Below are 16,699 nucleotides of genomic sequence, written 5' to 3' on the forward strand. Positions count from 1 at the left end.
CCAGTCGATAGATGAAAATAGCCCAAGCACGGACAGAACACTTTAAAATCCGACTTGGTTTCAGTAGCTGAAAGTTTGTGCAAACGCATCAAACCTGTTGTCGCGTGGCTTGGTTTCCACATGTTGTTGATTTCTAACTCAGAGCAGCATGTGTCGACGGATGTTTGGTTTTACTACCGTTACCCCTGACGCTTCAGCCGGTCTAGCCAGACCTATCATATTACTGCAGTACTGTGTGCATTGTCAGTAGATTGCTCCTTTGGTCGCTTTTAGCCAGGACTCTGTGTCTTCGGTCATCGGTATGAATAATGATAAACGTACAGTGAAGAACAATATGGCCTACAACTACGTGGTGCTATAATTTCCATCTATTTTAGTACTATGTTTGACGGAACTGCACTACGCGAACTGCTTATTTGGCCAAATCGACGAAGTCAAGTTTTCAGCGATTTTTCATGCCAACCGGATGGGGACGAGTGCTGATCGATCCTAACCTAGGCTTGTTTAATCGAAGGGGGCGAGATGGCCCAAGTGGTTAAAGCGCGAACTTACTGACCGGAAGGTCCGTGGTTCGAACCCGACCTCTGCCACTCGACTTCCCCTGTCTAAGCTTGTGCAACCTGACAGTATCCCAGCCCTCATGCTTCCTCCGGGTGGCATGACAGCTACGCTTCGGAAGGGTGTTACAGCTGGACGGTTTTTTGTTTGACCGAAAAGCCAGGGTGGAATTCAAACCATGCTTTCCACAGCTCGCAGCCTATTCGCTGCGCGAGCTCGTTATTCCCTACTGAATGGTAGTTTTTTCCGCAGCAATCTTTTATCATCGCTGACAGAGTTTCAGGCATCCAGAGAACTTATAAAAGTTTATTGAGCAGTATATGAGCAAGATTTAAGTTGAGCTGGGCACGATATATATATATATATATATATATATATATATATAATGTTGGTTTTGTGTTCAAGTTTCCGGAAGTACTTACTGATGTTTCAGATTTCCAAACTAGCCTACATTCTGCCGCCTCAAAAATTTTTTTTCGAATTTCAGGTGCCGCAATGTGTACCGACTTCAACAGGCTCTGGCTAGTCTAACCGAGACACACGAGTCCGATTTGATCCGCGTCAAACAGCTGTTCGAACTGTTCCATCTGACACCTGAGGTGAGTTATCGTCGTGCCACCAGCTCTCTAGATTTCTTCCTCAAGTGCATGGTTTCCGGTGCTCCTCAGTGGGAACAACTTTTTTCTGAAAATGTGGGCAGTGAGAAAAATAGGAAGAAACTCCTGTATATACTCACTACAACACAACTATAAAGTGGTATACACGTGTGGAGAACCCTCGTTCCTAACTCCGCTTTCACCATGTGACCCCGTGTGTACATGAGTACTTGACTAACGAATGTGGCGCGTAGAATGGTGGGAGCGCTTCAATGACTAAGGCAAAGTTTCATGTAGCCTGGTGACAATTTTCAACGTGCCGGTTTACAGCAGTTTCAACTTAAACGATAAAACAATCCTGAATAAGTCTGAAAAAAATCTATTGGAATTTCCATCGTTAGACGCTTTGTACAAGCAACTGGGATGCAAGTTTGTTACACAGGGCCATGGGGCCGTAGAAGACGAGCCATATGGAACGAATGGCCCTTGTAGACTTGGCTTTAATGTGTAGCTGATGAATAGGACGAAAAACATTAGTATTACGTCGTGAAATGCGTGAGGTTTGAAAATCGCTTGCTCAGTACTTCGTCACTGAAGACATTCCTTGAGACTTCCTTGTATCCAAGGCGATTTCAGCAACCTGACGATAGGGCACTGAGTTTAAGGATGGGAACATGGGAACACCAAGTGATGCAGAATACAGACGGTTACAAACCGAGGGGGAACAGAGAGGGTTCTCAGCTTCATAGCCTAAATGTTTAGACACCAAACTCTACTTCAGACACCTGAAATTGGGAGAGGATCATATCTTGATGCCTCAATGTATGACTTTCGAGGTGAGTAGCAGTGAAAACCGTGGAGGTTGATGGCCACGAATCCGGTCATTGTGACGTTGACCGGAGTTGAAAGTACATCGAGGCAAGCTAACAGTTTCATGTTTTATAGTTTTTACCTGTAGGCACACGATAGCTACAGCCAGTCGCCACATCATCCAGGTACTCACACTGGATGAGGAAGTTAGGGCCGGGGGCCAAGTTAACCAAAAAAGTAGCACCCTGGGACACACCGCTGATAGTTTGTAGCAAGAAAGTGAAGTGGCCGCAAGCCACATTTGGTATGTGAAGTAATCTTTGCTTTTATCGACCAGTCTCCTCTCACCACGCATGTCAGTAAGATCTCGTGATAGCCGTTCTCTATCCACGCTACCTAAAGCCTCATACATACAGTATTAGTATAAACATACAGTATCGCATTTATGTCCAAAGCACGAGTGACGGGGTAAAATGGGTGTGCAATAGCATCTAATGGCAACAATAGCAGTAACGATATACTCGTTCTGTGGTGAAAGAAGCACGAGGTTTGAGATACTGCCAGGTCACCCAAGCCTGAACACAAACAATAGAAAAGCCACGGTTCGAACCGCGGACCATCCGATCAGTAGATTCGCGCTTTAAATGCTTTAATAGCGCCTACCATGGAGCGAAACTGACGGTATTGAAACTGGTCCGAGTCTTAGTCCAACAGAGTAAAATAAACAAAAGCTCATTGGGTGCCCAGCTGCCATGCCACCTGAAGGAAACACAAGGGCTAGGATAATGCCAAGTTGTTCAGGCCTATACAGGAAAAGTCGAGATGCAGATGTCGGACTCGAACCACGGACCTTCCGGCCAGTAAATTCGTGCTCTAACTACTGAGCCATCTTGCATCCAACAGCGTACCTTTAGCTCTTTGAAATAGCCAGAGCAGAATAGGGGTTTAAACCATTGGCCAAGCTTTTTTCGGCACCGGCCTCGCCAACAGTCGGACAGGTGAGCAGTGGGAAGAACGTATATTACTTCGTGCAGAATGTCAACACACGTTTTTAGCAACAACGGCGCCATAAGCTTTTTCTAAATTCCGTTGCTGCGTTATATATATATATATCCTATTCGGACGTTCTGTTGCTATTTCGATTTCCTGCGAAGGCTTACTTTTTTCCACTCCGTAGTTGCTCAGTTAGTGGAGAAGGGAACCCGTTAGCGCTGGTGTGGGTGTTTTCAATGGGAGAACATAGATGGGGGCGAAATTTGAAATATCCACCAAAAACTCAGGAGCTTTGGGAATGACAAAAAGTCGATGCCTCAAACCATGTTCCTCAGTTGAATTGCGTCAACTGGTGAAATCCACCTTTTCAGTCTGTGTTAATCTTTCCATATACTTAACCTTTAGTTCTTCTCGGACACGCCTAAAATAGTGATTAAAGGAACCACATTCACTGAAGAAATTGAAGTCGTTTACAAGCCCACAGTTCATTTGAAATTTTCAGGCGTAGGACAAAATGAAAGGATATTAGTTAAGCCCAAAGAGGTCGGATAAAAGCGGTCATGGTGGACACAAACCGATCGATCCAAATACTGGTGGTTGAAACGGATTCAACACATTCATACAGTTCTGAAACTGGGTTATTAGGTGTAGTCTTAATGTCTGTGAGGACAATCGATTGGCAACTGCTTTCAGATTTAAGCAACCGAGTAGAGTAGTTCTGTCGGATATATGTGGAACTACACCCGACTTCGTTCACTGACTTTACACGACACTGGTACGAAAACTGAGAGGACGATCGACACGAAGTAAACCATAGCTTTGTACTACATGTGTACAGAGCTGATTGTAACCCTACAATTCCATCATTTCTCTATTGCTTTCGGGAGAAAAGTGAGCTATTTTTAGGCAGCAAGCAGGTGTTATTCGAAATCACCCAAATGAGTTTCACTCTTTCTGGGTACTTACGCCTGAGTACAACGATCTAACCAGTATGGTATTTCTTGTCTCCCCTAACCATATAGAGAAACGTTTTTTTCTTCTGACAGTGTAACTGAACTCCCGCGCATTAGGGGGATGAAATAGACAAACAAATAAAGGAAATACATAATACTGACGGTGAATGTCGTGACCCTGAGAACAAATCAGTGAAAGATGGTTCAGACAAAATGAGATATGAGGTGATCCGGCTGAAGTTGGTGGAGAAAATTCCAAATTTTGAGGGTACGGCCAACTTGAAAGTGCCCGACTGTAACATGGGTTTGAAGCCCGTTATAGCTCGCTTCTTAGCCTGGTTTAACTGTCTAACCAGACAAGAAACACCACACTTTGTTTAGTGGCAGTTATTGGGGCGAGATGGCCCAAGTGGTTAGAGCGCGAATTTACTGACCAGAAGGTCCGTGGTTCGAACCCGGCCTCTGCCTCTCGACTTCCCCTGTTTAGGTTCGGACGACCTGACAATATCCCAGCCCTCGTGCAACCTTCGGGTAGCATAACAGTTAGGCACCGAAAGGGTACTACAGCTGAACGATACTATGAAATTTTCGAGTTCAGTTCCAACACGCAGTTTTCCTACCATTATTATTACATCCTTGTTGGTGAACGCTGTCAGTCATGCTAACATACAATTCTTGCATATCCGTACAGACGGTGGTCAATCGCCTGATGGAACAGGGTGCAGCCTTTGAAGAAACGGTGTATCGCAATCTGCTGGAACTTTATCAGCGGAGTCATCCGACGCACCCTTATACCAAAACACAGGAGAGCATTGCCAAGTTGTCCAGTGTGATCAAGCGGACTGCAGCCTGAACTTGGATACCACAAAGTTCTTGATCTTCAAATGCATTGTGGAAACACGATCTCATACGCCTTCTTTCATAGTTTCTACTGCTGCTACTTACTGCCACGCTTCTTTCACTTGTCACGAGTCCCAGTCCGGATGTACGTGCTTGTATGTCGGACGTTATTTGTGACCGGCCTTCTCTTTTTCTGCACTTAGAACGCGAAATGCCCATAAATGCGTAATAACCATACGGTATTTTGAATTTTTAAAAACCGGAACCTCGTGAGTTTATGTCAGAACGTCTAGTTTTAGATCTGATTTCGGTGAACGGTTCGAAGTTCCCCTGGGGTTGACCATCCGAAGCCTCTGATGAACTGCATCGGACCATTGGATCGGTAATTATGAGGCACTCTAGATGTTTTTGTGAAGTTTCATTCTTTCTCGCCAAATCAGCTGGTCGTTCTCCACAGGCTATGCTGGCTTTGTATGCCAGGGGACAGTTTACACAGCCTCGCAGGGACGACAGAAAAGCGGCCACTCGGCAACGAAGCATGAAAGTCCTTACCAGTCAACTCGGCCGCATTGGCAACTGTCACCTCCTTGGACGGGAACCGCGGGACGAGGCAAACTAATGGTTGGTCACCCTGACGGGTATATCTGGGTCACACAGTCTATGGCAGTCTTGGATCGAAGCTGTCGCCTTCATGCGTAGCTCACAATTCCTACCGTATCGGACAAACAGAACCACTTGATGTGAATGAACTGATTGGGTCATCGTTTCCAACGCGTGGTTTTCATTCTCTTGGTTCCCGTATCCTCGGCTAACAAAGCTGCAGTAGGGAGAATCGCTGCGCCTTGGTACACAGTTGGTAGCTGAATAATTGAGCGGAACTGAGTTGTGTGTTTGTAAAAAAAAACCTAAGGAGAACAAAAGTAATCAGGCATTGATAAGCTGCAGGAGCCTAGTGGAAGGCTCACACTATTTTTCTCCATCATGGTTTGGGGTGAAATTAGATGAAGAGACTGCTACGGTAGGCGTACCGCAAAACATCCTAAAGTCGCTGGTGGTCTTTTTGTTTTCTCGAATTAACGTGGGCTTCCTTGGATGACCCACTCTCAATGTCACGCATTCACATGATCAAAGTATTTCGCCCGTACTGGTATGGGTACCATCGGGGTACATCAAGGGGGAAGAACTGCCGGTCTTTTCCGCCCTCATAGGACGCAAACCCTCACTATAATTGCTTCAGGCAGCGGTGCAGAGTCATTCCTCGGCACTATGTTCACCAATCATTCAAAACCGGTTAAATGAAGTGCAGAGAGGAGCCTCTCAGAAGACTGATTTTATGGTTGATCCTTATGGTCACGTGGAAGGTTTGTTTGGCTGTCCAGGCCATTGTGAGAGCGCACTGACAGATTGGCGCTGAGGATAGTACTTGTATGCGGTGCCTTCTTTTTGAGTGACACCCTCTAGAGGCGTTCGAACTGCATGTTGCCTGTGGTTGTTTCTGATTGCGGGAACTTGACAGTGAATCTATTGCCAGTTTTCAGTAGAGTTCTAGCTATCCCACAGGACGCCGATTGTCCCTTTTCCCAATTACAAACGGTGGTAGTCTTTCACCATCACCGTTATATCAAAGAATTTCAATCAGATGTTTGCACCAGCTAAAGAAACGATAGTTGCTGCCGACCACGTGCTGGTGACTATTGATTTTGGCCTGAGACACTAACTCATTTACGAATTAAGTTGATGCTAACGGGAGAATGAATCCGAGCTGGTTCGCTCATCAATTATACTCCTCAAATTTGTTTCCTCAATGAATAGGAGGGGTGCTATTCATCAGAACGTTTGTTGTGCTGAGTGTTCAGTTCTTGGTTGCCGTGGCGAGCCCTTTTGTTATAAATTTACCCTGTAAGAATTCCAAATGACTCCTTCTCCGGTCAAGCATGTGATTGAAAAGCTAACGGGTGCACGCACAATTTACCCTGTAAGAATTCCAAATGACTCTGTTCTTTACTCCTTTTCCGGTCAAGCATGTGGTTGATAAGCTAACGGATGCACGCACTTGTCTCCTTTAAGTGATCGGGAAGACCCACAGGACGAAACGGTACGAAGTTCAGTCGGGTAGGCAAATTCAAGCATTAGGTATTTGATGTGTAGCTTCAACTAAAACGAAGGTTAATGCACACTGGACCAGTAGTTTAAACCCGTAAGGGTAGCAACTTTGGGAAGGGTTTCTTAAATTTATTGGAAACACGGAAGTACTCCAATTTTGGTGTGCGTTCTGATTGTTGGTTGATGTCAAATAAGTCAATCGTAATCTCCCATATTACCATAGTGTCCTTCCACTGCTGAGGAAGCTGTTGTCGCGCGAGCGTCTATTTTGGGAAGAAAAAAACGATGATGATATGCAGAACAGCGTTTGTTGAAATGATGGAATAATCTCCGCGCCACTTACTGGGCACGACGGAGTGCATACATTTGTTACTAACGAAATAACGGGTCTCAGTATTCGTAAAGAATAACAGATTGATTCAACTCTTCAGATGTGGTACGAACTGTGGAGAACTTGTCACCGGTTGTGAACAGCAGAGACTTGGTTCAACTTACATGGGACGAGACGGCCCAAGTGGTTACCGGAAGGTCCGTGGTTCGAGCCCGACGTCTGCCTCTCGACTTCTCCTGTCTAGGCTTGGGCAACCTGACAGTATCCCAGCCCTCGTGCAACCTTCGGGTAGCATGGCAGTTAGGCACCGAAAGGATACCACAGCTGAACGATTTTTACATGAGCTTGGGTGATTGAAACTGTTCTGTAATCGGTAGCATGAAGTGAACTGACAAGCAAACTTGCAACATAAGCATGCTGCGTTGTTCAGTGAAAGCTGAAGATTTTGTCTCATTTCCAGCTGACAGTGTATGTTACCTGAACGGTGAGTGAACTGATGGATGAAATGGGCTGCACAAACATTTGTCTCTCGAGGTTGTCTGGCTTGAACTCTCAGGTAGACCGAGTTATTCCTAGTTTTGTGGCCAGAGAAGTAAGCTCCAGATGGCTGCTAGTTTCTCTCTTTTACCTCAGCAGATACCCAGAGCCATTCGGTGATACGCATTCTATGTGAAAATCCAAAGGTAGCACAGTGTGTAAAGCCTCCTAAATGTGATAGATAACTTAGCCCACAAAATCCCTTCCGTATTGGCACACCTATCCATTTCTTCACCTGCGTCTGGTGTCGTAATTAGGAGATATTGGCATAGGAGAGCATCAGTCCATTTTAACATTACTGTGTGGGAAAAGTCGTTCAGTTGTAGCATCCTTTTGATACCTAGCTGTCAAGATACACAGAAGGAGGCACGAGGGCTGGGATACTGCCAGGTTGTCCAAGGCTAGACAGGAGCAGTCGGGATGCAGTGGTTGGCTTCAAACCACGGACCTTCCGGCTAGTAAGTTCGCACCTTAAACACAGAGCTATATCGAGCTGTATGAGAAGGTGGTAAGCGTCCTTTTTTAAGAAGAATTCGTTGACAAACAACATCGGTCTCGACCAGCAATAGAAAGCAATGCTGAATGTTAGTCGATCGTTCCTGCTGCCTAGCGTGAGTAGGCAAGACTGACGTGCCAGGGGTAATTGATAACCTCATTCATTGCACTTGCCCTCACGAGGGGCGATCAGGTTAATTTCAGTAAACAAAACACTTGCACAAACATTGGCGGATGGTTGGATCGCTTGTTTTACTGACAGGGCTGATCAGATTTCTGTGTGCACGGATAGGCTTAGGAGAATATTTCGATTACAGGACTAAAGGATGTAAATCAACCTGAAACCATCAGGCAAAAGTATAGCGATTGATGAGGTTGCTGAAAACCCTCCGACAGCCCACGACTGGTTTCGCCATTCTCGGGACTCATCAGGTGGGCGCAGTCCCCGTCAACCTTACGTTCTACTTAGACCCATATGTATACTGACGGTCCTCACGTAACAGATATTTGTGTAGGTAAGTCGTGACACTATTCTTGTTAAAAGGCTTATATGGTCAACGGACACTCGGATAAGTATTATCACAGAGCTTCCAACCTTCCAACCTCCTCATTCGATGCACCTGTCTTTTATCACTGTTCGACAGAACAAGAAAAACTCTGGATGCACTACAGGGGTCACACATTCGTCAACTCGGCTGTCCGCCTCTGGACCTTTTGTTTTCGGTTTATTGACATGTTACTAGGAATCCCACTAAAGTGACTGCAGAAAAACTGCGGAAGATTGAAAACGTGTGCTTTCTCAACTTTCCTTAGAGGAGCTGCTTATGACTCTATGACATGCTACATAAAATGCCTTGAAACAAGCCCAGTGAGCCGAGGTTATCAACGCAGAGATCCTAAACTTGGGATATAGCTTACTCAGGTTGTGAGAAATTCGCTGATCAGATCTATAGCCAGGAGTGAAACTGCTCAAAGTGTTTATTGCATGGGAAAATGTCACCAGATTCTCCGTGGTTCTGTAATGAACTTCGGTGTCATTCACTGTTTTACGCGTATGCGCAGAACTCTGTATGGTTTCCACAAGGTAATCAGCTTACATGAATTGAAAAGTAGTTCGACTTACACATTATTTGGGGCAAACTCTGTCTTCCACCAAACAACCGCAATGTTTTGAGATGCAGATTACGAACTGGTTTATTAAAGGGTATTTTTGGTCACTCCTGAGGAAGCTCGTTCTTAAGCAACAATCCAATTCAGCTAACCGTCGAAAAATTTCTCAAGATTGTGAACTACTTCGAAAATGATTTTTGAAACGAAGTATTCAGCATCTTTGGGCTGAGTTGCTCTTAAAAACGATTACAGTATTGGAGTTGCATGCACCTCAGACTGTTTTGTAAGCTAGCCCAAGTTTCCCGTCCTTCTGCATTTTTCGTTCTTCCCATCATAAGGTTTTATTCAAACAAATGAATTTGGTTTACGGCATTGAAGCATCAGTGTTCCCACCTAATGTTATTGCTTATGATGATGACGCTACTGCTGATGCATTCCCTTCAGTTTTGACGATATATTTCGGTTTAATTAGTGCACGATCACAATTAGGACATGATTAGCTATGGTCGTTGGCTTGTCCGCTGAGCTGGGCAATTTGATTGGAAGTTTCACAACCAATCGAGGTGACATCATAAGTGCGTTATTGGGGAGCGTAGTGGTGGCTTAGTGATTGTGCGTTGAGTAGTGTTACGCGTGTGTTAATATACGTGCTGCTAGCAGGGGGTGACCTTTGATCGCGATTAGTTGTTCGGTCGAGCGGTCCCATTGGTTGTTCCGTTGTCCTGTGTCCCCATTCGCCGATGCGTTAATCACTGATTTGAACTCTTGCGAATCTTCCCAGAAGTGCTTGATATTCGAGAGTCAATTTCAGTCTTTGGCTAAATTGATTCTGAGTTCACTTTAACAATATCATGCTCTTCGCCTTTGGAGGGAACAGCATGTCGCGGGGATAGAGACAAAACCTGTTATCTACCGCAGGAGCCATTCTAGCACTCTGAATTCAAAAATAGTACAAGCTTCTTAGTTGCCATGGTCACAGCCCACACAATATAACAACTATTCACGCTGGCAAGTATGAATAGACTAAGACAAGCTAAGTGTACTGACAACGATTCATTTGCTCACCAATTTATCGTTCAAAATTGCCGTATGCCTCCCTACAAACGTGTTGCTGTAGTTATCCTATAAAGTTTTGGGCTCCTTGTCTTCCAGTAAGTGTAAATTCTCTCCGCGGGACAAACATTCGTGGCTGTCTATGAAACTGAGGCTGGCCATTCAAGCGACAAAAAAACCTACTGAAACGTTCATGGGAATGCATGCGTAGACTTTCCTGAAAAGTTGGTTCTGTTGGAGAGTTTCTACTGTATGTCGTAAAACGACAATCATAGGTTTTTACAGATGCAACCAAACGAATTGAAGCTTTGTCATGTTGGAATATTAGAGCTCAGGTTGGTTGATGTTTACGAATTACAGTAAAGAGTGTTAACGCATACCACTGTCGTTCGTTTACCACCCGCCGTAAAAACTTTTCACCTAAATAACTAGCTTCAATTACTGAAGGCCTATAGATTCCTTCAGACCACTAACACCTCACTCCAGCTAGACGGTCCGGACTGAACCCCACGTTCCTGGATATCACATCTTTCCACTCATGGTGTGACAACTGTCGTGCACATTTCATCCTGTCGTGGATGTGACTTGTTATGGGTGAGAGTACTTTGTTTTCTTCGTGAAGTCACACCTGTGGTGAAAACGGGCGGGAATTACTGCAGCATTCTTGTGCAGAATTCTACAATCAATGCCTGTCTGAACTCAGATTTCCTTGCTAGCGCATTCCGTCCCGCTGCTATGCCTACTTTTCGAAGTAAAACAGAAGGAATCGAACGAAATTGTGGACAGAACGCGTTTCGACCGGTTCATTTCCCCACACAAGAACAACGACTCTGTGGGTTAATCCATTAGCTGACGTTTTGGTTATCGGCGTTGATTAAGTATGTGTGAACTTACAAGGTGACTTTTAGCACCGTTCCCGATTAGGCTAGTAAATTTGGTGTGTGTGTAATCGAAGGAAAGCGTGTTTGTCACCAAGATGTTAAGCATACTTTCTGCTCACTGCCAACGTCGCAAATAAAGTCGAAACATCTAGCGGTTCACCACCGGTTGCAGTCTTCAGATGCTTTCGTATCAGCCATCTGCATGATTCTTTCGTTCGGTCTGATTCGTCATAACTGATTTGTGACTCAACGGTTTGATTCAAAGGACAACAGGAGTCATCCGTATGTCCACTGCTCCTCGATTTGTATGACAAGAAGTCAACTTTCGGTGTCTGACCTGCTGACATTTTGCTTCCAGCCCTAGCTTCCTGAAAAGGAACATCACCGTTGAAGAACGAAGTGACAGTGCTTATATTGTCCTCTAAAAGGACGGCAGCGTCAAATTTAGTCCATGAGAAAGACACCGAAACCAGAAAGGATCTGTGACAAGGGTTAGATCGACATTAGCTAAGCCACCTGGTCAGAATCAATTATTAGTGCTTTGTAATTTAAATCTGTGATGATAAAAATTATAATGAAGAGGCCCATAAATATCTCTTTCGCAGCATGTTTTATTGGCCGTTCAAGTATTCGCGGCATCTGAGGAAGGCAAACTCGGAAGTGAAATTACATATCCGATAAATATGTGTACCTATGAATACAGTATTAATCGTTTCTGTTTGTTTGATGATATTCGGGGGAAGAATGGGGAGGACAGATTATTGGGAGGTTCAGTAGAGACCCCATCATGTCAGTGAGGCTAGTCTATGCTGAAAAGCTGAGAATCACTGTACAGCTGTTTTATCCTTGTTGAGAATCATCAGCGGTGCACAGCTAACGAAACTCAGCGAGTTTCGAATGTGCGACCTTTCAGACAGTATTTGAACACCGGTGGCTGATTGGGATGGTGATTGGCTCTCACATAGGATAAAGCGCCAATCATCCCACAAAGACACATCACGTGACTAGCTCTTCCAGCGATGACTATCAGGAGGAAGTTTCACACATCGAATGAGATCATCCTTCCTTTGAGCTGCTTATTGTTTCATCATAATTTAAGACCGAACATTCTTAGAACATATGTCAGGAAGGACACTTGCAGACGCTATCAGTGACTCACTGCACCTTCGAACCAATCAATTCATCTAAGATTCCCTAGTATAACGAAAGCTGGACGTAAACATCTACTACAGGGATCACAGTTAATAGGCCAATAATTCTCCCACTCGTTGGTCAACGGGTTGATGGGACAGGGCTGAACAGGAGAGAGGGTCAGCGAACGAAATGCTTATCTAAGCTACTCTGTCCACATTATTCAGAAAGTTGTTATGGCTAATTCGTGCGAAATATCGTCCAACAGGCATCTTCGCTTACCGCGTTGGACAGGTGCAGTCTACTCTTCAGCTCTTGTGAACAAACAGAGATGGTGTAAGTTGATGCACCTGTGATATTAAAATACCGTTTTGTCGAGTAAACGTCTTGTATCAGTGGATACATTATCCCATTTCATTGGCGACTGATCGATAACAGCTGACTAGTTTTACAACCTCATCGTCAGTGACTGCATATTGTCTGTTCTGTCCACATTAGGTGCCTTTCACGTAATATTAACACTTTCCTGTTTCACTATCCGGATATGCCATCAATTCCTCACTTGGCTGGCTGTGTACTGATCACCAAGCTGGTTGCTCTTTGAAAAAAATTCCCAGTTTATGCATTACCTTGTTCAGCCCGGCACTACTCTGTTCTCGTACGTCTGTGACTTCACTCTGAAGCGCTTCTGGTTCCTCATAATCTTACTGGGAACCGTTGAAGTACGGATTGTAGCTCATTCGAAACAACCGGCAGTAATCAGCCCGTCGTTTGAGGGCTGGTACTTTCAATGGAGACAGTAAACCCGTTGAGAGAGTTGTCTACATCCGAACGGCCTACATATCAGACCATGCCTGAAAAGAGTCGCTTGTCTAAGAGGTGATAATATGTATCATTTTGAAACACTATCCGATGAATTGTTTCATTTTACCGTCCGGATTCTATTGTTTACGCATCGCACAGTAAATGATTGGATGATCGCTTTGCGCATAAATAGTCATGGAGTCAATGTGCATAAAAGTCTACAAACCAGTAGTCTAAACAAGTTGCTCTTGTGATTAGCGGCCTTTACACAATAACTTAGGTTAGTTGGAAGAGGCATGCAGTCTGGTCGCTTTGTACGGGTTATGTCATAATATACAAAAACTGGAAGTGTACCAGAATATTGGTGGCTTGGTAGCCGATCGGATGGCTGTTAATACGTCCGCCGAGCGTGACCAATAGCTTGGTTGATGGTCTGTACGAGCACCTGATCAACTGCTAAGACCAAATACTTGCCTGACACAAGTATGTTTTCGTACACCAACCCTGATTTTTCCACTTCACAATATAGTTTGTTGTAATATCTGCTGATTCGTCAATCTGTGGTATTTGCTGCTGACCCGCTGCAGATCCTAGTGGAAAAAAGACTCAGAAGGGAACACAACCGCTATATCCCGAACAGGCGAGTGCGAGAGCGTGAGTGCGTGCGAGAGCAAAAGTTACAACGACCCCACGCTGTTTTAAAAAAGGGACTTTCTGACATTGATCCAGGCTGTCTGATAGGCGTCTGATAGGCTGTCTGATGCTCGCCGGCTTCCCTGTTGAGATTTTGGTGGAACAGTAGGTTTCGGGCGTTCTGAGGTTACATTCAGGAATCTGACCTTCCCGATATTTGTTAACTCGCATGGCCGAAATGCTTGCACTCCGTAATATGCCTTTTTCATTTAAGTTTGTTTTTTTTCTGACCGTTTCTTCAGCTTGCTTGTCGCGCGTGCATGTGTGTGACTCACCTGTAAACTCCAGGAAATTTCCAGACGGGTCCTCACCTGCGTGACTTTATTCCGTTCTGGCCAATTTATTCTGTCCTGAGCAGTACTGTCGGCGGTTTCCGTTAGCACAGCAGACTGCTGGTGTCTGCTTTTCGTGTGATTTTTTCAGTCACCGGTTTGGGGAACAGCGCGGTGAGACAAAGAAGTCCACACAATGTAATAAGCGACTGCTCTCCTCGCCCACAGTTTATAAAGAGAGACCTGGAGCGGTTTGTAGCAAGTTTGTAGGTCTTCTTGAGTGGAAATCACCAATGTATCAGGGACAGTCACCGTTATTAAAAAATAACATTTTCACTTTGTTACATGCTCCTTACAGCAGTGAAGTTGAATTTGGAAAACCAGACAGCTGACTATTCCTAGCGTCCAGACGCAGATGTCTTTTGCAACTGTGTTGCAGCCGTATGAAAACCCCAATTCTGGGTTCTTCGAATCCACGGGTCTGTTTGGGTTCCACCGGACCTCCGCCACACATAACGCTCTCCATATGGATGGCATCTAAGCTCTTTCAGTCAACTGGAGAACTCAGAGTACAGCTTTCTGATCGATGGGTTCGCTGTCCTGAGCAAACACTACCATAGTGGGTTTTCCTTGTTGTGTTAGGATTTCGGGACTTCTCGTAGTTAAGGAAGACTTGACACCTCACGTGTGCCGTTCATCGAGAACGTCAGATGGACACGAATCGTAGTATGGGTGCCACATGGCATTTCCTCAGTGACCTGGTTGCATCCACTCTGCATCAGATGCCTTTGAAAGTTATTGGGGCGTTTTAAGCCTAAATAGAGGAAAATGCATTGTACCAAAAACCACAACGGGAATGAGCTATTGCAAAAAACAAAATGAGAATGAAAAATTCACAGGAGTGAAAATTTCAGCGATACTTTGTTTCAGAATGTCCAGACGAATAGCCTGGCTGTGATTAGGCTTTAAGTTGATCGTCCTCTTCAATTCAGTCAACATTTCATTGATAAGTTCAGATAATACGGAATTCGGAGAGAAGATAGAGAGGCTCCTAACGAATCACATATAAGTAGCGTTCCTTCTGTAGACACGACACTGTGAAGAAGAGTATTTTTCGGCCTGTCTTAGGGGTGTCCGATTTCGGGCCCGGAGGGTACATGACTCGTGTCTGAGAAACACTAATAGCGAGGAGTTCTCCTTAAAGGAATTAACTAACTTCATCTGATGAGTGAACTGAAGGTCGACATTTCATCAAGGCTAGCCATTCGCCGCAGTCGTCTTTTGTTCACCTTGACACTAGTCTGCGTAGGTCATTCTACAGGCTGTCTCATAATAGACGCAAAATTTGTTTGGGTGAGTAAACGTAGCCAACCAGAGAAAGGAGGACGACATAAAGGAAGTTTTGTGTGCAGGTGTTGGCATTTTTTCTCTCTACCATGGATGTCAGTACGCGCACTGAAATAGTGAAACTCTATTATTACCTTAGTGAAAGCGCCACTGCTGCACTTCGTGGTTACAAAACCAAACATGGTCTCATCAAAGATCCTTTCTCCGTGTCGACCATTACACGCGTGATTGCGAAATTTGAGTCCACTGAATCTGTATTGAATTGTCCTGGCAAAGGGAGAAAGTCTATCATGAGACACCCTGTATGAAATCCGCCGTCTGATTTGTGGTCTAAGTAGGACTGCTTCGTTTTCTCCACCTAGTAGCATTGTATTCTGGACTAAAAAACCTGAACTTGTTGAAGCGGATTGCAGTTGTCCGAACAAAAACTGTTGTGGCGGGATTGGAGATTCAAATATGATTGAATGGTTCGAATATTCAAGGTGTTGCAAGAGTGAAATCACGTGAGCTACTTTTGAGAATGTGTGACTTCAACTCACGCTGCCTAGACATGAGTGTGGCGGTAGTCATGTGGATCTTGACAAGGCAACCAGAACGCCGTAGCTGAATAGATGTTTGTCAAAAATTGATTTCTGGTAACCATGACTCCGTCCATTTGATATCTACGACACGAAGAACTAGGTTTTTTCATAGTCCATTTGATTTTTTTCTCGACACGTTGCATTGTTCAAAGCATCCTAATCGGCAGTAAAACTGACGATTCTGTGATTTCCAGACATCGTAGAACTATATTACTATAACCGAAGGCATTTTGGGGTCAGCGGCATCGACCTCATGTTGAGGAATAATATCGTGAACCCAATATACCATCTCATAGCACTTTCAACTAAGGCTCAGTATTCGATCGATCTACTTTGGCCGTCATACACGAATATGGTTTCGAAAGACATACAAGCCTCTGAACTCCAAAAAACCTGATGTCGTGTGCCAATCAAGACAGTCAAAGAACTTCTCCTAGTCGGAAAGCAGCATTCATCATTGAATACGGACGAAAGTAAGCTAATGAACCATGAAAGTTGTGCCATCACTTCAGTTGATAAGAACTGAGACGACCAGAAATCAACCAGATTGTTCAAGTCCTTTAAATTTTTTTCATCAACAGAACAAACTTGTTCAGTCACAGAGCATCACG

General features: G+C 44.5%; 2 protein-coding genes across 2 annotated transcripts in view; both read left to right on the forward strand.

Annotated features, from left to right (window-relative positions):
* Positions 1-4,986, forward strand: part of T265_01775 (hypothetical protein) — a gene marked incomplete at both ends in the record, with an annotated part of 55,826 nt that extends 50,840 nt beyond the window's left edge. Inside the window, 2 exons of the mRNA XM_009165865.1 lie at positions 1,046-1,157; positions 4,602-4,986. Of these exons, the coding sequence (XP_009164129.1) occupies positions 1,046-1,157; positions 4,602-4,763 (274 nt within the window). The remainder of the gene's footprint in view (positions 1-1,045; positions 1,158-4,601) is intronic.
* A 765-nt stretch (positions 4,987-5,751) lies between these two features.
* T265_01777 (hypothetical protein) overlaps positions 5,752-16,699 on the forward strand; it is a gene marked incomplete at both ends in the record, with an annotated part of 42,681 nt that continues 31,733 nt past the window's right edge. Inside the window, 2 exons of the mRNA XM_009165867.1 lie at positions 5,752-5,768; positions 14,312-14,411. Coding sequence (XP_009164131.1) covers positions 5,752-5,768; positions 14,312-14,411 — 117 coding nt within the window. The remainder of the gene's footprint in view (positions 5,769-14,311; positions 14,412-16,699) is intronic.

Source organism: Opisthorchis viverrini (genome assembly GCF_000715545.1).
Source record: "Opisthorchis viverrini unplaced genomic scaffold opera_v5_19, whole genome shotgun sequence".
NCBI lineage: Eukaryota > Metazoa > Platyhelminthes > Trematoda > Opisthorchiida > Opisthorchiidae > Opisthorchis > Opisthorchis viverrini.